We start from the raw sequence: 20638 nt of genomic DNA on the forward strand, positions 1-20638 counted from the left end.
TTGGCGAGAGCTGTTTTGAAATGTTTAATAAGCTTTTTGTTTTAAGATTTACTTTACAAGGCAACTTGTATCACTTTCATCAGTATCTCAATACAAAAGTCTTACAATGCTTTATTTGCTAAAAAACTACAACATGGAACTGGGGGTTAGGGACTTGTCTCCTTTTGCCAGCTGTTTCGGTAGGAGGGGTGTCCCACAGCCTGCTGCTGGAGGCTGCTGGACTCAAACAATAAGTTACACAAGTTCTGTACATAATTACAGTCAGAGTATGCAGCTGTATTATACACCACAGGTAAACACCATCAGGGCCCATAACTACTATAAAGGAGAGCTGTTTCTTGAAGATTTCAGAGCTTATCTGACCGTGGATAAATCTGATCTATAAGGGGATTGACATCCATCGTTCTTAGGCACTGATCCAGGCAGAATTGCCTTGCAGAATAAACTGGCTCTTTTGCAAACTTGTGCATTATTAAAAAAAATTTATGTAGCTCTCTTTAAGAAATCTATAAAAATAATTATTTACTAATCTTGTGCCTACCTTCAAACACAGAATTATTTTAATAACTTCATATTCTCTTTCAGCATTAGGTTCACTGCAGTATTAGATCAGGCAGAAGCTTCAAAACCTTAATTAGTCCAACTGTGACTCAACCAACTGGATATTTTAGCCCAAACAAAAGAGTTTAAATACAGTCCCAAAGAAAAAAAGGAAATTTGTACCACAGCAGCTCAAGCTAACTAACACTGAATAGGTTTTTAGATGGTGGGGAAAAAAGAGTTACTATTTCAAGTTTTAGCACAGAATATTCAGGGAAAACACTTTGTAAGCCTACGCTTTGTAAACATTTATACAAATCATTCAGAGTGGCTTTGGAATGGATTTTCAAATCCTTGGCATTATGCAGGGCAGGAATGAACAGCTGACACTATGAGAACAAGCAACTTTGATATAGAGTTAGAAGAGCAAGAGCACTGAAGGCTCCTGCATCAAGTGGTTAAAACTGGGTATTACTTTATATTTTATTATAAAGTTTATAGCATTTCAGAGTCCAGCATGGCACCATAAGTAACCTTGTTACAGTATTTGTTTTTGCTTGGTACAAAAAAGCTGAACAGCAGCATAACTGTTACAGTGAATCCAGGACTGGAATGGGTTGGCTTCTTCTGAATAGGGATGAGTCACTGCTTTAAAATAAAAATGCTCTATTTTAAAATCTCAAATATGTGCAAAATTCCTTTCAGTAGAGAATGTGGTAGAGGTGTGTGCAATGTTGAAGGATATGCCCCAACCCCGATACTGCCAATATACTGCAGTCCCATGGAAGGTGAACTCTGGATGGTTACTCACGACTTTGGGTGCTGTTTCCACGAGTCCTCCTCACAGCTGGTGTTCTCTCCCCACCCCACTCTATGTCCTTTTATGCAGTGCATCAAGTACTGACATTCATAATTATTCTCTCCCCTCTGCCCCTTCCCCCCCAAATAAAATTGGTCCATGATAGTTCTAATAAGCTTCCTTCAGGAATTCCAGTAAACTCTCCATCCTAAGACAGCTGTGACTTTTACAATGAGTTTATGAGAGCAAATGCAATCTTGGAGATGAAGGGCTGTATGTAAAGAGAAGTATCTCCATTTTCCTAAGGTCTTCAACAGCTTTTAAAAACAAGAGCATGGATTCCAATGTTATTATGAGGAAAGCCCCTTGGATTTTGGTGCTTTAGCCTTGATGTGGTTTGCTGTTTTCACATGTTGTAGGCAACATAAATAGGATCCAGCTGATCAGCTAAAAATCCATCTCTCAAGTGCATCCGCTGCTTCTCGCCACGGGAGTTGATGGGAATGACCCCAGGATCCACGATGACCACAACACCAACAATTAGATAATGCTCTTCCAGGACCACGTTTGTCACCAGCGCGACCAGATCCAGTGCTTCCTGCTCTGAGCCTTCCAGCTCCACCACCACCACCAGCAGGTTTGTCCAAGTAAACACAGCACTGTTGGCAGGACACACGTGTTAATTGGGGAGAAAAACCCACCTAGACAAGTTATTAAAAGAGATGATTGAAAGAAAGACAAGACCTCCCAAAGCTTACAACTAAAGCTGAAGGCTTAGAGGCTGGAGAGGACCTACAGCCAATGATACACATAACTCATGAGGGCCAATTTGGAATAATACATGTGAGAAGAAATCATCCATGAAATCCTTGAGATGTGTTTACCACACCCATGTGTATATTCCAACACACCCGAGGAAGTTACAAGTTCTTCTGCTTCAGAAGAAATAAAATGATACAGAAGAATAATGCTGTGGTTCTTACCATTCTGCAATGCTCTTATGTGCTCTGATTACAGAGGTTTCTATGTCGATGGGGTGGTACCTCATTCCTCTGAGCTCCAGTGTTTCATCCAAAGAGCCCACCACATACAAGGCATCATGCCTCTCTGCAACACAGCACACACATTTCAACATCATCACCTCTACAGGACAAACACGGTCACTTGTAAGTGCTGATTCCTGACGTTCTAAGATGTTCCCAGTGCTTCCTAGGAGAGTCTATAATACAAGCTCTAGCATTTGGAGAGAATGAAGAGCTCATGTAGCACTTCTGCCTATGACTCCAAGCAACTGAAACCACAATGAAAAAAATTTCTGGGTCATCCAGTTCTGTCCTTTCTCTCAAGTAATGTAACCTCTGTTCATAAACAGAAGCAATACCCACCGTTAAAGCATCTTTTTGTTCTACTACTCTTACCAGAGAACTTTTCTTCTCTGACCTACACAACCACTTTTCCAAATTCCCAAATTTAACTTCTTTTTTTTTCTTTTTAACACCAGTTTATACCCACTTGTCCTCATGCCAGAAAAATTCTACACAGCTTCTTAAGCTCCCAAGTTCACACAGTAAGAACAACTCTGTCGTCTCCTCAGCCTCAGCTTTGCCAGGTTAAATAAGCAAAGCTCTGCTAGACCCTACCTGAAGGACACACTCTCCACATTTATCCTTGTAACTCTGTTCAGTTCAATTTTGGTTTTTCTTGGTTTAGTGTTTTATAGTCTTGCTCAGTTGTGTCACTGGAGGCAAGAATCACGCTGGGAAGCTGCATTTCATATATACTGTATGTTAATTCACTGCACAAAGCCTCTCAAAAACTCAAGGACAACTGATATTGTTCCCTGGTGATAAAAATCTCTGTGATTATTCAGAAAGCTGCAAGGTACAGAAACTTGTTATTACCATTCAGTGGCAGCAGTCAGGACACTGCCACTATTCATGTAGACACCATCATTCAAGTCCAATCACAGAAAACCAGCAATATACATTTGTTACTAAGTTATAAGTAATCAAACCCCTTAGAATGTTCAGAGATTTATGTTTTAAATACATGATTATCAAGAGCTATATCTACTTTGTATTCTGTCTCAACAGAAAACAGAGCAGATGGAAGATAAACTTTTCCCAAGTTTAGACATCTTGGCTTAGTTCAAAAAACCCCCAAGATTAACTTTATTTTCTATACTGGAAAGTTTCTCCTCTAGGATCTTTAACTTCTGAAAGACTGCAAAATCACTGGTGTCGTGTCAAATGAATGACAGAACATCTGCTCCTTAATTCAGGAGTCTTCTGTGATGGAAATCAGCATAAATTTTCCAAACTGCCCAGCCTTTGCTGGCTCAGCTTCCCCTCACACAAGTGCCCCTGGAGGTCCAGGTGTTTCCTCTCACCTCCACTGGCATCTGTCAGCTCTGTCCTGCGCAGGAAACCCAGGTAGCCGGTGCGAGCCCACATGGTTTGAGTGTCCCCAAAGCTCAGGCGAGCAGTGAAATGATCAGCATGCAGTGCTTCTTCTCCATACACTGTGTAGTAACCAGTGGCATTGTGTGGGCTACTCACCCATATCTAGGGGACAGACCAAATCCAAACTGGAATAAACATCGGTTATTTTGCCAGACACAGACTGCATGGTTAATTGATTTGAAAGATCCATTTCACTGACGATTTTGACTGCTCCAAAATGCCAGTTTTATTTAAATAATTAACTTCTGACCAGAGAAAAGGAGTTTTATTTACATGTAATTGGGGGATGGTAAAGGCCATAAAAAAATGAACCAGGCATTTGGCTTACAGGAAAGCTAACGGATTAGCTGGGCATCTTATTACACAACAAAAAGATGCCTATAAAACAAAGGTTAAACCAAGCAGCAAGTTACCTACTGCTGCTGCCCCCTGATGGGAGTACATCCCTACCTGCTCTAGCTGCGAGGCAGACACAGACTTGTGCCCTGGTCTCACCTGGTGCTGTGCAGCCACATGTGCAGCCACATGTGCAGCAATGCACACACTGCAAGCTCTCTGTGGGGTTCATTCACGTGCCACACCAGCCTCATCCGGGCCATCCCACTCAGGGGAAGGAAGGCATTTATCTAACAGGAGGTACTGATGTATCACATCACTGCTGATAAACCCAGTACAACAGAACCAAACCTTTACCTCTCCCAAATGCGAGTCTCCCAGAGGTCCCTTGGTTTCTGTGTGTGCTATGATGACCTTTACTCCCGGAAGAATCTCAAATAAGAAGCAAACAGAAGTTAAAAAAATGAATTCATCAATATAAAAGTTAATCAGAAGTCAAGAGTCTGTGCTTCTCTTACTACTTCTTTCTGCACCACAGATACCAACCATCTCTTCCTATCACTGTTAACTTGTTAAATAATTTTAACTCTGAGCAGCTGTTTTGCAGCGTTGGCTTCATACCTAGAAAATGCCCTTCATATGAAGGCCTCAGATTTGTTTTGGTGGTACAAATTTAACCTATTGTTTCATGTCATGCACCTGGCTTCACTTTAACTACTTGGTCATAAACTGTTCTCCTGGACAGGTACTGATAAGCCAAGCTCATCCCACATATGCTTTATCCAGGTGATGCAGCTCCCTGCCCAGGTGAAGGCCATGAGGACATAAAGAGTGTCATAATGCTCAAATCTGAAAGAGGAGGTTTGGAGTAGATATTGGGAAGAAATTCTCCCCTGTGAGGGTGATGAAGCCCTGGCACAGGCTGTCCAGAGAAGCTGTGGCTACCTTACCCCTGGAAATGTCCAAGGCCAGCCAGGTTGGATGGGGCTTAGAGCAACCTGGGATAGTGGAAGGTGTCCCCCAACCCATGGCAGACAGGAACTGGAATGAGATGAGCTTTAAAGTCCTTTCCAACCCAAACCACTCCATGATTCTGTGAGGAGGAAGGATCACACTCAGTCTCTCACCTTCCCAGACTCCATAAGTGGCAGACTGTGTGGAGAACCTCTCTCTACCAAACGCACCCTGAGAAAATAAGAGGATACATTTGTACAAGACTTTAAGAACAATTGGAGGCTAGGATTTTTTAAATTTTTTTTCCCATTTTCTCTCAGGGAATTTTCTCCCATCTGCTGCCTAAGATATGATAATGACTGTAGCATTTAAGGGAGTCAAAAGATGTACTGTACCTGTCGTGTCGAAGTGCTCTCATATCTACATAGACTGTTGTTGGATCTGGTCCTGCTGTTCCCTAAGAATAAGGTGGAAGAAACAAATTCAACAGAAGCTACAACACCCTGCTTTCATTCTCATAGCCACATAAATTCACAAATTTCTCTCCCTTTTTACTGACACTTACATAGCACTTCCCTAATGTACAAGAAATAAAGTAGCCCCCCTTTCTACAGTGACTACTGAAGAGCCTTTGCTTTCTATGGAATCAGTCAATGAATGCACAAGTCAAGTATGCATTACAGGTAAGTCTAAATTTGCAAATTTTTAAAATTTAATATCCAGCTTTTAGGATTTAATTTGAGTAAGCACCTGCTCTAAAACCCGTATAGCCAGTGCAAAAGGATGTAAGCACAAAACTGTGTGGGCCTAGTCTCTACCACTGCAGAACCAGATGGACTTTAGGACGTGACAAGCACACATGCATCACTATACCTGTTCAGCCAGCTTGCCCAGCCTGTTTGGCTGACAGCAGGACCACAAACAGAAGTAACAGAGGCCATCAAAGTGTGGGAAACAGAGAGAAAGGGGAAAAAAGGAAAATACAAACAAAGAGGCACTGGAAACATAAGATACACACAGTAAGACAGAAAACAAAACTTACACTGTTTAAGAATGAAAAGAAAATTTCCATTTCAGATTATTTAAGAGCTTGGCACTTTTAGGTAGTTCTTTTGGAAACATGCAAGTCTCAGATCATGAACAAAAGAGGGCTACAGCAACTCATACATTGCTTTACAATAAATCCCTTCTCCCTCTGTAAGACTGTTTGCAGCTTCAGAAACACCTTCTCAGTGAGCCAGATCAGCAGGGTTGGAAGACATGTATTTATCTGCCTGCTAATTTTTAAGCTTTTGATACAAGTTAGGTCATTAATTAACATTCATTTAAATCCAATTAAAAAAAGTGTAATCCAATTAAAATATGGAGGTATCACTTTGGAAGAATGGGGGGAAAGGAGTAGAAAATCTCTCCACTAAAAAGGGGCTCAAGAATGGAAAACAGAGATGAAAAAGGCATAAAATGAAAGGAAACTTAACTGCTCAGCAGTCCTGCATTCCTCACCAGGTTTTTTTTGGAGTACTTTTCATGTTGCCATTAAGTATTCTGCAGAAAAACTGTTTCCTACCCCTTTATCCCAAACTGGCTTTTGAAATTTCTATTTACATAGGAAATTTGGAAAGCTATTATTTCACACTTAGGAGCTGAAATGCTGTATTCAATGAATTTAAAATCTGAATTTGCAGTCTTCTTGATTTCGTGTGTATCCTTACTGGTTTTCCACGTATTGATTCATAAAATCACTCTGAAGTTATTTCTTGATAACCATTTAGCTTGATCTTGTTAAAAATCCTTTCTCCTTTAATTGTGAAAGAAACTATAGAAACTAAGAAAACAACTGTAAATGGCAACATATTTAAGTAACTTATCTTTCTTGTAGGAAACCTAGAACACTCTAATATATTCTGAGAGTTGAAAAAGCTTTTCTTCATCTAGTGGGCACCAGGAAGGAAAAAAAAAAAAGAAAAACAAAGTTTTGCAGAAGTACAGTAGCAATTTTCACAGAATCCTATTTTATTAACTGTAATCCATACCAATAAAATTGGAAATTAAATTTACAATTACACATACTTAATCCATGTGCCCCCTAAGATGCTGTCCACATACAAAGCTACTGCCTCATCTGAAACCTGAGCTCATTGTTTACTAAATCAAGCACCCTCCAAACTTCAGGGTGCTTTCCAATTTTCTGGTCCATGCTTACTTAACACCTGATTTTTCAGGTAAGTGTTGGAATATGTATTTTTGTATATATAAATATATACATAATATATGTATATAATGTATATATTTTTAAAAAATCTCCTGACTGGAAAATAAATACCTTGTTAAGAAAAATTAGACTTCCTTTGGTTAAATTACACATAAAAGATTATTATCAGCTGAATACTAAACTATCAGAGGCCCACAGCATGTCATTATCTCCAGACTATGAAGCATGACCAAGTACTTTATGGGCATATCCTCCCTCTCAAAGCTTCCAATTTCACACTTTTAAGTAAAAAAACAGTCCAACTTTTTTTTTTGTCCACGCAAGGTGAGACAAAAATATTTGCATGCTCCTATTACTCATTTGGGATCTTTAAAAATAAAAAAAACCCTGCCAACTCTGTCAGTTTTCCTGGATCTTATTTGTGAAATTCTGTCTTCTGTTTAATTCCACATTATACACAAGACAAAATCTGAATCACACAGAAACAGAAAGAGCACTGCTTGTAACATGTAATATTAATGAACAGGAAGCTGTTTATTTAATGCTTCTCTTGCATAGTAGGAAGGAAACCAGTTTCTTAGTACTGACCCTCTGGATTAGGAAAGTAAATCAATTGGTCAACTAGTATAGAAAAGTGAAATTATCATAATCAATACCATATTAAAAATGTTATTAAAATGCTTAATTTCACTTGGTGATGAAGCAAGCAAGCAGTGGAGCTCTAGTTCATTAGAAAAAGAAATCCATTCAGCTGAAGATGATTTTCTACCAAGTTCCCAGAGATTCTGTGTAAGGAACAAGCAGTTCAGCCTCACCTGTAAGCAAATTGCTACGTTGACCCTGCACCCAAAGGTGGTGCTCACTGCACGAGCAGAGAGGCCCAGGTCTTTGAACAACTTGGAGAAAGACTGGGTGAGGGTGATCCTCGGTCTCTCCTCTGCCACCACCATGCAGGTGCGCACACAGGACAGGTTAACCCCCTTCATCTGCGAGGGCAGGAGGAGAGAACAAACATTTTAACTTCAAAGGCAGCAATTCTAGAAATAAACCAAGGTATTTTACAACAGAATGGCTTTGAAAGCACCAGAGTAAGACATGAACTGGATTAACACTACAGATGTTGTGTAGCTGCAATGCACATTCACCATTTTGAGCTGAAAATCCCTCAAGATTTTGCCACAGGGCTGGGCTCACCAGAGACTGCTGGCTCCCAGCACTGCACAGTTTAGGTGTCACAGACATCATCAGCTCCTCTCAACATGAACAGCTGTGAGAATGCTCCTTCCTCTTTAAGAAAATTAAATCTGAGCAGAGAGGTTTCCCCCAGAAATAAATAGATGTATTAGAGTGTATTTGATGTCAGGAATCGAAGAATCATACAGCATATGCTTTGAGGGGGAAGGAAAGAACTTTAAAGCTCACCATTTTTCCTTCTGTTGGTGTGTGTTTTGTCTGGGATTTTTTTGTTTGGTGTTGGGCTTTTTTCTTGTCTCAGACACAAATAAACTGACAGGCTTGCTATGTATTTTGCCCAGAATCTCAAAAACATCCAGCAGCACAGAGTTTGCACAAATAACTAAAACTGAAAATACAAGACTTCTTTTTTTCCTCCACCAGAAACGTGGAAGCTGAATCTTCCAGCAGTCTCAATACTCCCTGAAAATCAAGTCATAATGGAAGGCTCTCATGGGAACACTTAAAACCTCATCTTCTCCAAGCCAAAATGAAGTGTTTTTAGAAAGATTCACGTGTGTTTCTGTCAGTATGTGGGAAAATGAAGCCCACTCACCCGGAGAACATCGGTCTGTGTCCCGAGGCCTTTGGTGCATATCTCCATCACGGAGTACGAGCAGAAGGTGACACGCACTTTGTACTGGCTGACAGCAGACAACCACAGGGACACATTGCTCTCCAGCTCCAGAGGAGGCACCAGGATGGACTGGTGACCTGAATATATACTGGGCAGAGAAAGCAACAGGAACATGAAAATTCAATTAATTAATGCATATGACATGTTGTAAAAGGCAAAAAAATAGCAGATGTGCTGCATTAGAGTTGGTATCTGGTTGAATCAAGTCAAGATTCACTCCTTTTAAGAAACATTTAATTGCTTCCTTTAGCAGTATTTCTTACTGCATACCAATCTTGCAGTGAACACCTTAAAGGTCTTGTTTAAAAGGATTGCTTAATCTTGAAAGACTTTAAAAGGATTTACTTAATGTGAAACAGACAGTGAAGTCCTTTTCTTCCTTGAATTTGGTATCAAATTAATTCCACTTGCAAACCTGAAGTTACTCATGTAACAACTGACTTAAATGGATTTTGTTATCACAAAAGATGTTTTCTGAACTGCTGATAAAAAGGCTAATTTGGCTTTCTTTGACAGTTTCAGCCATGTCCATCCCCTGGGGTTCCAGAGAAGGCTGGGCACACGTGAGGAGACCCAGAGCTCCAGAGCAATACCTGCACAAGCACCACAGTGCAAAGCCCAAGCCACAGTAGGGGTCCAGACAAATGGCAATCTGTCGGGATGGGTACAGCTCACACTGGAGCTTTATCGAGCGGCATAAGGCACTTGTAGCTGCGTGTGACATCTGCAAGAGGAAAACAGGACCTCTCAGAAACCTTCTTCTAGAAAAAGGGTTTTACATATTTCTTTATCAATGTAAAAGAACAAAACATGATTATCTCTTGTTACTGTACCTTTACTCCTGCTAATATACCAGTAGTAGACACGCTGAAGTCCAAGTATGCTAACATATCTGGAGATGTAGGTCTGAAAACATTAGCCAGCTTCTTTTTAGGCATATCATCTATTTAAAATACATAAATAGAGGAGAGTACCATATTATTTTGGGGAACAGGCACTGGACAAACAATGTTTCCTTACAGCATTATCACCAGATCCCCCCTATAGTTTCTGAACAACTATTTAAATGCAATGCACAACACATCCACTCAATCACGCAGTTGTGGTGTAGCAAAATAAATACATCACTCTTCAAACTATTTCCATTTTGGCTATCGTACCTGTATCCAAAATAGTGGGCCACGTTTTAATATCTACAGCTGCTGCAGCCTCCTTAGACCTGAGCAGTTTCATTATAGCTTGGGTGGTCAATATACATGCAGACTTACTGACCTGCAAAAGACAAAGCATTAATTGATAAAACCAGTGCATGCTCAAAGTCATGCCATATGCATCCAGATGAGATAACCAGTAAGATGAAGAGATGAAGAAAATAATTGGAAACAAAGCAAAATAAAGCACAAGGAGAGGAATGTCTCATACCTACCTCTACAATCATTTTGACAGTGGGCAGAGTGGTAGCAAGGTTCTGTGGATGAGGTGGGCGGACAGTGATGGGAACACAGCCAGCGTACAAGCAGCCATAGAAAGTTGCTATCAAGTCTACTCCTGGAAAAGATATTTGTGAAATTAAAGCCATTTTTATCAGATCAATAGGCCAAACTCTTTCACCAAAATCAAAATACATACTGATTTTTGTTATTAAGACACAAAGATCTGTCACAAAGTGTCTCCTCAAATCAACAGGCTGTTCCACACTCAGTTTAAAATGTTTTGCATTTAAGAGCCAGCAAAAAAATTATTCCAATCCAATTAATGGACAGAACTTCTTTTCTTGTGCTGTATGACTGTGGGTTTTGCTGTGTGTGTTGCTTTACCTGGAGGGTAAACCAGGGCCACATGGTCACCAACGTTCAGCCGTCCCTTCTCCATGAGCGCGACTGCCACTCTCTCTGCCCTCTTGTGCAGCTGGATGCACGAGGCAGTGCTGGCTACAGTACCCTGCACAGGAGACAAGTGACAGCAGAAACCTTTATAGGAACAGCAGCAGCCCAGTGACTTGGATATTGACAGGAAAAGGCATAAACCAGAAGGGTTTCTTCTGGAGTCATGTGAAAACACCGACATACAGCAAGGTAGCTCATTAGTCCTCAGCTATTTAAGACAGGTGTTCACCAACAGGTGATTTCTCTGTGCCCAAGTTTTGTGTTTCCTTCTGCACAGTCTCTGTGTCAAGAGTAAAACCTGCCTGAAGTGACCTGGGAAAGGGCTGCTTCATTCTAGAAAACTTCCCTCAGAATCTTTAGTCTGAGATAATAAACCAGTTCAACAATAATGATGTTGAAACATGTTATTTTTCTAAAGCACAATCTCAAAAGAAAGGTTAGAAAGTTTGAACTAATGTCCTAAACTCTTTTGCCATTCTGAATGACACCTACAAATCCTTCACTTCCCCAAGACTGCTGCTAGACTTTCTGGAAGACTCCTGTCTGCAGTACAGCACAGCACAAGGCAGATCCAATTTGTCCCTGGGCTGTTACTGTCACTCTATGTGCCATCCTTTCTGAGGGCAGAGCCTAGCCCAGGGCAAGGCATCAGTATCCCCTGCTCCTGGAAAGTTTCACTTCAAAACTGTCCCAAGGGCTCTCTACTTAGGCTCTAGAGCTTCTAATCAGGAAATCCTCCATTTCTGATTTATAGTTAATCATTGTGATCAGGAATGAAGACAGAACTATGGCTTCCATTCATATGACAAAAATTGTAGTCCAGCAGAAAATGCAACTACTGCAACGTTTTAAGCTAGGCAGAATGCATATTGAAATTCCAGATGTGGAATAAAACATGAGACATAAAATTCCAGAAGTGGAAAAATTTATGCTGCTTACTACAGCAATTTTTGTCTGCTTCATTAGAATAATCTGCAGCATTTCAGGAAAAGATTTCTAGAAGGAATTTTCTTAAAATCTCAATAATCTTTTGTTTTGGTCTTAATCTCCAAGTATGACCTAAAGTGCATCTTACCTTGGAATTCAACAGAAGGAAGAGTGGATGATCTGGAGTTGTCTGAGCTCGCCACTGAAGAACATCTGCTAAATACAGGAACTGAAAGGGAAGAAAAAGGATTCACTCAAAGTGCCCCAGGTTTATTTTCAGCAGAGTATCACAGCTGGTCTTCTGTCACTCTGAATAAGCTAATTAAAATATTTAATAATACCAGGACCCCAATGTCACCTTTCTTGCCTGGTCATTGTCCTCCAGCTGGCTAACATCTCTCCCCGAGGCTTGTGCAATCCTCTTGCCAGCTACGAGGTTTCCTACAATCATTGATGCAGGACCAACATCTGCATTTTGAAAAGAACAGTGCAAAATGAGGAAAAACAACCGAAGGAAAAAGCAACATTTCAGCCTGCAGGTGCCCTGTATAACACAGGTCTGGCAGAACCAGCACATCCTCGGGTTTCCTCACCTGGCTGTTTCTGCCGCGGCTTGGGCAGGTTGGTAACACAGGTGTGGGGACACATCAAGACGTTACAAGGATGCAGAGCACCCTCCAAAAAGCGCTGCTTCGTTTCTGAAATATGAATTCCTCCGAGTGGAGCCTTTGGCAAAGTGTTGGCTGGCACCAAGGCAAGGCAGTACACACCTACTTGGTGAATGCTATCAACTGCCTTCACAGAAATTAAAAAAAAACAACAAAACATTCCACATTATCAACTGGGATGTAGCTAGAACAAGAATTTGAATTCAATTCATTTAAAACATTAAAATTTTTACTTGTACCACAATTTGCAAATAAAGGGTCCAATTCTGCACTCACTGAACTCATAGAAGCTGTGCCATGACTTCAATGGGAGCAGGAGCAGACCCAGGACTTTGCTTGTGCCCTCTATCAAGGGGATGCCACCTGCACATCAGGGATTAGGAAAGTCTCTTAAAAATGGGCAAAAAGTGCAGAGATTTTCAAAAGCCAAAGTTATATCACAGCAAATTTAGCATGTATGGCACAATCACAAAAGCACGGTAGAACATAAAAGTCACAAAATTTAGGAGGGAAGCATCTTTGCTGCATAAATCTTAAGTGTCTCTTTTAGCTATGACACTTTAGAGAAACAAAAATATTTTCTCCCAATACCAGATATTCTCTCCAAAAACATAAAAAAGGTGAAATTAGACAGAAACCAGTATTACTCAACTGCCTTACTCTTAAGAGCAAACTTCCTTTAAGTTGTTCTCTGGATCCCTCCCTTCAGTTGTCTCCAGAGTCTTTCATAATTGATCTCCCCATTTTCACTTCCTGAGAACTGATTAATTCTAAAATCTGCAAATGCAGATCTACCACAGTTCCCCTTCCTCCTGTCCTTCATCCCCAAGCAAATACAGTAAAATAATTAAGGGAAAAAGTTTTTATACTTCTTGTTGCAAATCTAGAATAAGGTTGTTAGTGATAAAAAACTTTTGGGGCTGTTCATAAACTTGGCAGTATAGTTATGAATATTTTCAGAGGTAACTCTCAGTATGAAATCAGAAGAGACATGTAGTATTAACCCAAACAAAACCCATCACCCTTAGGACTTTGAGAATCCTGGTAGCAGGAAGTTAAAGAATATTCTGAAAGGAAGTCTTACATTTTACAAAATTTTGTTAATTCTCAACCCTGAAAAAATTATCTTATTACAGCTCACTGTGATTACACTGATAAGTTTTGCTAGTGGAAAAAAAACCCCTCTAATATTCTCATTTCATGCATCAGCCTTATTCACCTGGAAAGAGAAAAGGACAGACTGACTACCTGTAGAACCCTGCTCATCCACTGAAAACTATCCTCCTCTGAGGCGTCAGGGCGTTGCTCTGCCACAAGCACTATCCGATCATCATGCAAAACGGGCACAGAAAACACTGCTATCCTAAAACACAAAGGACAGAAGAATGATAGGATGCAACAAGAGCATGGCTTACCATCACATGGGAATGGCTGCAACCTCTTCACACACACAAGCATTATTCATGCCAGATGATCACAAAATCACAGAAAAATTTAGAACACATGTGGGTTCCTTGCTGTAATTCATTTCTGCAGGGGGTCAGGTGGATTTACAGTCACCCATGTCACACGTGTCTGATAGGCAAGTTTCATACAAGTAGGGGCTGGGCAAACATTGCCTACAGAACTCCATCATGCACACTAGACTTGTAGCCCCTACATACAATGTCCCTTCTGGAAGACAACTATGTCAAATTACTGACCACTGAAAAATACTTAACTCCCATTGGGCAATTGCCTTAGTTTTAGGCTTTCTTCTTCTAGGATAAAATATTAATAATGCCTCAGCCTGGACTGAATCAATCAGCTCCAATCTGAACCCTGAGAGACTCCACTTATCATTGATCTCCACTGGACCACTGAAGGGCACTCAGGTTGGTGGTACAACACAGGTTTGTATCTTTGAGGGTCCTTCAGCAGCCTAGTTTGTTGTTTAGAAAAGGCTGCACAGTTCCTCTCTCAGCCACCCAAAAGGCTCAGGGGACAGAAGTGTTTTACATCCGGCATACGAGCTTCATTTGGGTGTCTTAGGAGAAACTTTGAAAGAAGTTTTAACAGACACTTTAAGATCTACCTTTAAACTGTGTGAAAGCAATATAAAATCTATTATGCATGAAGCAGGGTGTCAGTATTTTTCTTTCAAGTAAGTAGGAACAACCACATTCACAATCTAGTGTCAACTTTCCTACAAAACACACATGAGAAAGTTTATGCACATTGCTCCTGTGTATGTTGTGTCACTTTAACCACTTGCCTGTGGGTTAAAAAAGGAGCAACAAAGCCGAATCAGCAGTGTTGAAGTTTTTAATACACTCACCTTCCCCGATAAACAAACTTCATGGGTTCAACTGCCAAGGCGGTGGCTACCACATCATCTGCATTGTGCCTGCGGCCACTGACTGTCATCAAGCCATCCAATTTTCCTACCACAAACACCAAATAGTCCTGAAAAGAAGGAAGGATTAGAAACTGAGCAGACAAACCTCACTCCTGGCAATACATGCCTGACTCATGCCAACAATACTCTTGAGATTTATAGGAGGTCAGTGCCCTGACACAAAGTTCTGCTGAATTCAGGGGCTTCTCTTTAGAGTTGGGAGTCAGGACAAAGCAGGGCCCTGAGGGCTTGTTCACACTTACAGGACCCACAAAGCCAAGCAATCCTGTTCTTGTGAAGGGTTGGTCTGATACAGGCATGCCAGCTGCCGTCACTGGGATGGCCTGGAACAACACAGAAGGATTCAGACACTCACTGGACTGATAAGGATTTTCACTCCTTTCCTGCCAGAATACATGAAATGGGGTACCACTGCAAGGAAAAATATGGGCAGACAGATTGAAATGCCTTCAGGTAACTATATGTAAGACCACTGTGTTAATTCAGAGCTAACACAAATTTAAATGCTCACATAGGCACTACACTGGACTGTGGAATACAGAAGCTGACTGACTGCAGGTGACACTTGGTATTTTTGGTTGTAAGACACAGAATGTCTTCTTATGATTCTGTGAATGAAGCAAAGGGTACCTGGCCAGGGCTTTTTTCTAACTAACTAAAAAGCAAAGCAAAGAATAAAACACCCCACCCCCCCAAAAAAAAAAAAAAAGACCTTTAAGGAATCAAGAAGTCTATTTGCAAGGAGAAATATTAGAAATAAAACAATTACAAAGAAATCCAAACCTCAAATACATTCTTGGTGATTCCGAGAAGGCCAAAATATGCTGTCCCAGTTGCTCCTGAATTCACACATATTTCTCCAACCTCATCAGCTTTACACAGATAAGGAGTTCCATCCACCTTTACAACACACATGCTGGCTGCACAGAGGGAGAACACAGAATCACAGTGTTAGGCTGCTCCAGCAGCTGACACACATGGTGCTCTGCCACTGAAGATAAAGATTTTAATATCAATTATTCATCAGCTACAGCAAAACCACAGCATGTAAGACAGCTCACTTTAGCTTCTTGACAGACTGTGCAATCTGTTTTCCAAGTTAACAAATGCAATGTCTTTTTCTTACAGCCCTCCACAGCCTCCACATCAGGTGCAGCTGACTCCAAGGCACAACGGACTGAGGGAGTTTAAGACTCAAGATCAAGAAAGAAACCAGTAAATCTGCCCAGGTCAATACAGAATAAAGATGGCAAAACCAGCTCTGCTGTGTGCATTGACCAACGACTGGTGGTAAAATAGATTTGTGGGTACATTTTCAAACCTTAGGGAAGTTTTCCAATTGCCAGCATTCTCAGTCTGAATAGGTGAGACAATCATTCACCCTACCAATACATCAACCTCTAAATTATCTTGGTTTCATAAAAATTACCTATCAGAACAACTAGAAGTAATTAGTAATTGTTTGAAACCACACACTGATAACCTTGGGTGACCAAGTAAAGAGATGCTGCTCAACTTCTGGTACAACTTCTGGATATTGTATGCATGAACAAGATGTCTGGAATTAAAACCTACAGTATGAACTGTCAGTCATGCAAAACCCCATATTTTGCAATTTAGGAAGAAAAAATAAAACTCAGTGGTAAACTGGACCTGAAAAAATAGTTTATTACTAGAGGAAATAACTTGAGCAAACATCAGAACTCTGTATGTAACACTTAAACAATGATGCAAAGGGAAGTGGTAATAACTGGAGAAAGCACAGTTTGTGGGCATTAACAAATGTACAGCCCTCACTGTATTCACATGGAAAAACCAACAGATCAGCCTGCAGTCCCTAAATGATGCTCCATCTGTGAAGCCAAAGGATAATCCTATCACCCTGATCAAGTAAAAAAAAAAATACTTACCAGTAACCAATGTATGATACAGGTAGTCTACAGGTACATTCTAACAGCAGGCACAGTTCTGTCCTGCCAGGATATACTGCAAGGCTGCCCTTCTGCAGTATCTGTGGAGCCTCTACTCTCGCTTCTCCTCCTTTTCCTGCTTCATGTGTGACATACAAGAGAGTGCATCTACCACCATTTCAGTCTCTCTCAACAGCATTGCATCTGAAAAAGAATTAAAGAGAAGGGAAAAGCAGATGGGACAGGAATGTACATGTGGACTGCATGTCACGAAGAACACAGATTCTGCTAAGAAAGCTTTCTTTCTTCAAATGAGTCCACATGTACATTCTGACAGATGGTGACTTGCAGCAGTCAAACTTGCCAAGGAGTATCCTGGCAGGAGATGAGAATCTTGCTGTGCAAAGGATGGCACTGATGCCCTACCAAAGACTGGATTCAGCTCTGGATGTTTCAAGACTAGCACAGCAGGAATGCAAGAAGAATGCAAAGGGCCTGCCCAGCAGAAGGCTGTGACCAAAGGTACTGATGAGGGTCAGGAAGTGCTCTCTTGTTCCCTTTCCAGCATTTCATAGTGGATCCATATACTAAAGCTACCCTTTCATTACAGTCTTTAGTAAGAACTTCTCTTCTAGAAGCAGGAAGTCGTAGCAAAAATACTAAAATGCCAGGATAAAATGCCTCTAGAATCACTGTGGAAGGTATTTCCAGGGTTTCCAGAGAAACCTCATCCTTGAGAAAAACAGCATATGGGGATATCAAATGCAGACCTGAGCCTCTTCCTGCTCCTGTGGAAAGGGCAATAGGCATAAAGCAAGCCAACTTCCCAGATGAGGATGAATATAAATCTCGACTCCAGAGGTGATCATGAGCATCCAAAGTGTAACATTTAAATTGGAAGAAAACATCCCAAAACAACACTGGCACAGGTCTCCAAGAGAAGTTCTGCAGTGGCTGTTGTGCCACTGTGTGAAGATTCAAGCCCCGAGGAACACAGACCTGATGAATATGATAAATTCTAAGGGCTGAGTAGAAAAGAGCTGCTGCTAACCCAAAATCTTAGGAAAAAAAACCTGAAAGCTTCACCAAGTTCTTCTGTAACAACTCTTTCCACTGAGGTAAAGGAACCAGAGCCCTCTGCAGTGAAGATGTGCTATGGCAAATACCAGAACCTAGGCAAATGTTTGCTCAGACATGAACAGAGGAAACAATGAAATACAAGACATCCATGGGCTGGAGACAATGTGAGCATCCCAACATTTAGGAAATTGGAACCATCTCCCTAAACTTCCAGAAAAGATACTGAATGCAGTCACAATCCAGAACATGATTCTGTTCACTGCCAAACATCTTGCAGAAGCCCAAAATTTGGTGCCAAACTAAAATTTTCTGCTTGAGTGTAAGAAAGTAGCTGCTGTTTCTAGGAACCAGCCTTTGTATGATTAGAGGCTATTGGGATTTAGCTTTTGTCAAAAAAAGAACATGAGAAGGATCCCAGTAAAAGAATGGAAAGGATTAGTTGGGAAGTAGAAGGGAGACAAACTTAACTGCAGTTAATATATCCATTAAGAAACATATCCAGGCTCAAACTTAAGGTATAATATGCTTCCAAGATGACAGATAACACAGCAATCACATTCCAGTTGACATGAAAATTGGAGGCTGAGAATGGGCAGAAGAAAAGAGATTTGGCACTTCCCCTATCATCTTTACTCTCCAATTTGAAAAAATGAGCTGAATATTGTTCGGAGCCAAATTTAGTAATGCCAGTCCCAGACAGAAACTATGCAAAATAGCCCAAGGTGGTCAAAAGTTGGGGTAAAACATCATTCCCTCATGACAGGATTCCATGGGAATTCATACCAGATTTTCTCTTAAGAATTCCCTGCTATCTTTGAGGGGAAGACTTCCCTGTGGATGATGGCACAGCTCTTGAGGGTATTGTGATGGGCACTCATGGTAGATAATGAACATGAAGGGAATGTGGCATCAAGAATGGCCTATGGATTAAACAGCAGTAACACATGACCCTGGTGCTGATGGCTCTGTTGAGTAAGATCCCCATAGCAGGTAGGCTACCATCTCAGAAAAAAAGCAAGATCTGAAGAAAAGGAGGGTGTGAGCAGACATTTTATCCATGACCTTTTAACCAGGCAATTCCTGAATAAAGCATGTCAGAGTTCTTCACAGGTAATGAGATCAAAACCATTTGACTTGACCATTTCCAAATAAAATTCAGGATTGTGAGCTCCTATGGCACAAAGTATTTGAAAGGCTAGATCAGACTTCCAAGTTCAGTGGAGATCAGAAGATGGGACAAAGCCTTCAGGAAGAAATACAAAACCAAAAGCAGATCAAGACTCATCAGTCAGCAGAGGGGCAATGAGCAGGTGGTGGTATGTTCTCTCCTGTATGCCAAACACCAAGCCAGAAGGGACAAGGACACACCCTCCATGAATACTACATAGGAAAAGGCATAAATCTTACCAAGTAAGGCACAATTATCTCCACTGTTAGAATGTACATGCAGACCCATTTGAAACTAAGTAATTAATTCACTTAACTCATTAATTTTTTTCATTTAGCACTCCCCTGTAAGTAGCTGCTAGTCTTCTGACTTCCTTCGTACTCCACAGGTTTTTTAAGAGACAAAAGTTATCAATTACCCTTTATAATGAAATCTATCATGTATATTCTGACTTAAGGAATGTACAGAGAAATTTCTGCTGGAATTCTTAGTATGTGGATAAATTGAGACAAATCTGCCCCAGATTCTGACAGCTCAATGGTAGTAAGGGTTTTAAAGGAGTTAATGAATTAAATTGCCCAAATTCTGCTTAACCTACAAGTAGTTTTACCACTTACTACTGTATTTTCAAATAGCAACAGCCAGCAATTACAAGTCACATCACTCTGAGACTCTTAATAGTAAACATTTAACTCTTCTCCCCTCACAGAATCAGATAAGTCACTTGACGCTTCTTACTCATGTAGAAAGTTATGGCAGCATTATCACTGCCTGTCAGTGGCACCCTAATCCAGAAGAGTCCCCTAGATTTGCCAGACAATGCCCCAAGGACTTCTGACAAAGGAAAAGGGTTTTTTCACAGATCCCTCTGACTGCTGAATCAGGCATTTCACAAGGGCAGAGTCGTATTTTTTGACAACTCATAATGAGGTGAAATTACTTAGCCATAAGCATACAGGGAACTTTTCCATTATCCTAAGGCAGACTTGAACCTGCCCCTGAGCAGATGTTCTGTGGAAAATTAACCCAGGGGACTTACAGCTTCAACAATTGAATATGAATAATAGCTGCAGGCAGCTTTGTGCCTTAGTGCAGTCAACCACACTTGAGAGCAAGCCTACAGCAAAGCCAGGAGCATCCCTGTGTTGGTTTTGCATGGCCTGGTTTTTGGTAGCAAGGGGGCCATAGAGGTGGGGCCATACAAGATAAACTGATCCAAAGAAAGATTTCAATTGATCCTGTATCTAAGACCAGTTTTTTGAATAGCAACAACATTGAGTTTAAGCTCAGTCAGTTCACCAAAGGATTCATGACTACCTCAAGGGCATGTAAACTCGCTCCCTTCAGGTCCCTGTGTCTAATCTATAATCTAAGGAAAACATTGGGAGCACAGCTGAATTTCAGTGAGGTTTCAAGGGGACAGCAGTA

The 20638-nt window shown here is 40.8% G+C and overlaps 1 protein-coding gene across 6 annotated transcripts in view; it reads right to left on the reverse strand.

The window, feature by feature from the left end:
• Positions 1–20638, reverse strand: part of DIP2A (disco interacting protein 2 homolog A) — a 73751-nt gene continuing 53113 nt past the window's right edge. For 2 of the 6 annotated variants that reach the window (XM_033516021.1, XM_033516019.1), the window contains 21 exons: positions 15836–15972; positions 15295–15375; positions 14972–15099; positions 13903–14017; positions 12580–12781; positions 12345–12454; positions 12135–12215; positions 10991–11114; positions 10600–10721; positions 10334–10445; positions 10007–10116; positions 9767–9897; positions 9093–9261; positions 8119–8289; positions 5965–5994; positions 5487–5548; positions 5265–5322; positions 4495–4569; positions 3729–3903; positions 2323–2446; positions 1–1998 (listed from right to left, as the gene is read on the reverse strand). In XM_033516021.1, coding sequence (XP_033371912.1) covers positions 1746–1998; positions 2323–2446; positions 3729–3903; positions 4495–4569; positions 5265–5322; positions 5487–5548; positions 5965–5994; positions 8119–8289; positions 9093–9261; positions 9767–9897; positions 10007–10116; positions 10334–10445; positions 10600–10721; positions 10991–11114; positions 12135–12215; positions 12345–12454; positions 12580–12781; positions 13903–14017; positions 14972–15099; positions 15295–15375; positions 15836–15972 — 2570 coding nt within the window. In that variant the 3' untranslated portion in view covers positions 1–1745. Of the gene's footprint in view, positions 1999–2322; positions 2447–3728; positions 3904–4494; positions 4570–5264; positions 5323–5486; positions 5549–5964; positions 5995–8118; positions 8290–9092; positions 9262–9766; positions 9898–10006; positions 10117–10333; positions 10446–10599; positions 10722–10990; positions 11115–12134; positions 12216–12344; positions 12455–12579; positions 12782–12930; positions 13018–13902; positions 14018–14967; positions 15100–15294; positions 15376–15835; positions 15973–20638 lie in introns of those variants that run through there. The other 4 variants (XM_033516020.1, XM_015635237.3, XR_001522871.3 and 1 more) reach the window with 4 other exon arrangements.

The sequence above is a fragment of the Parus major genome, chromosome 7 (assembly GCF_001522545.3).
Source record: "Parus major isolate Abel chromosome 7, Parus_major1.1, whole genome shotgun sequence".
NCBI lineage: Eukaryota > Metazoa > Chordata > Aves > Passeriformes > Paridae > Parus > Parus major.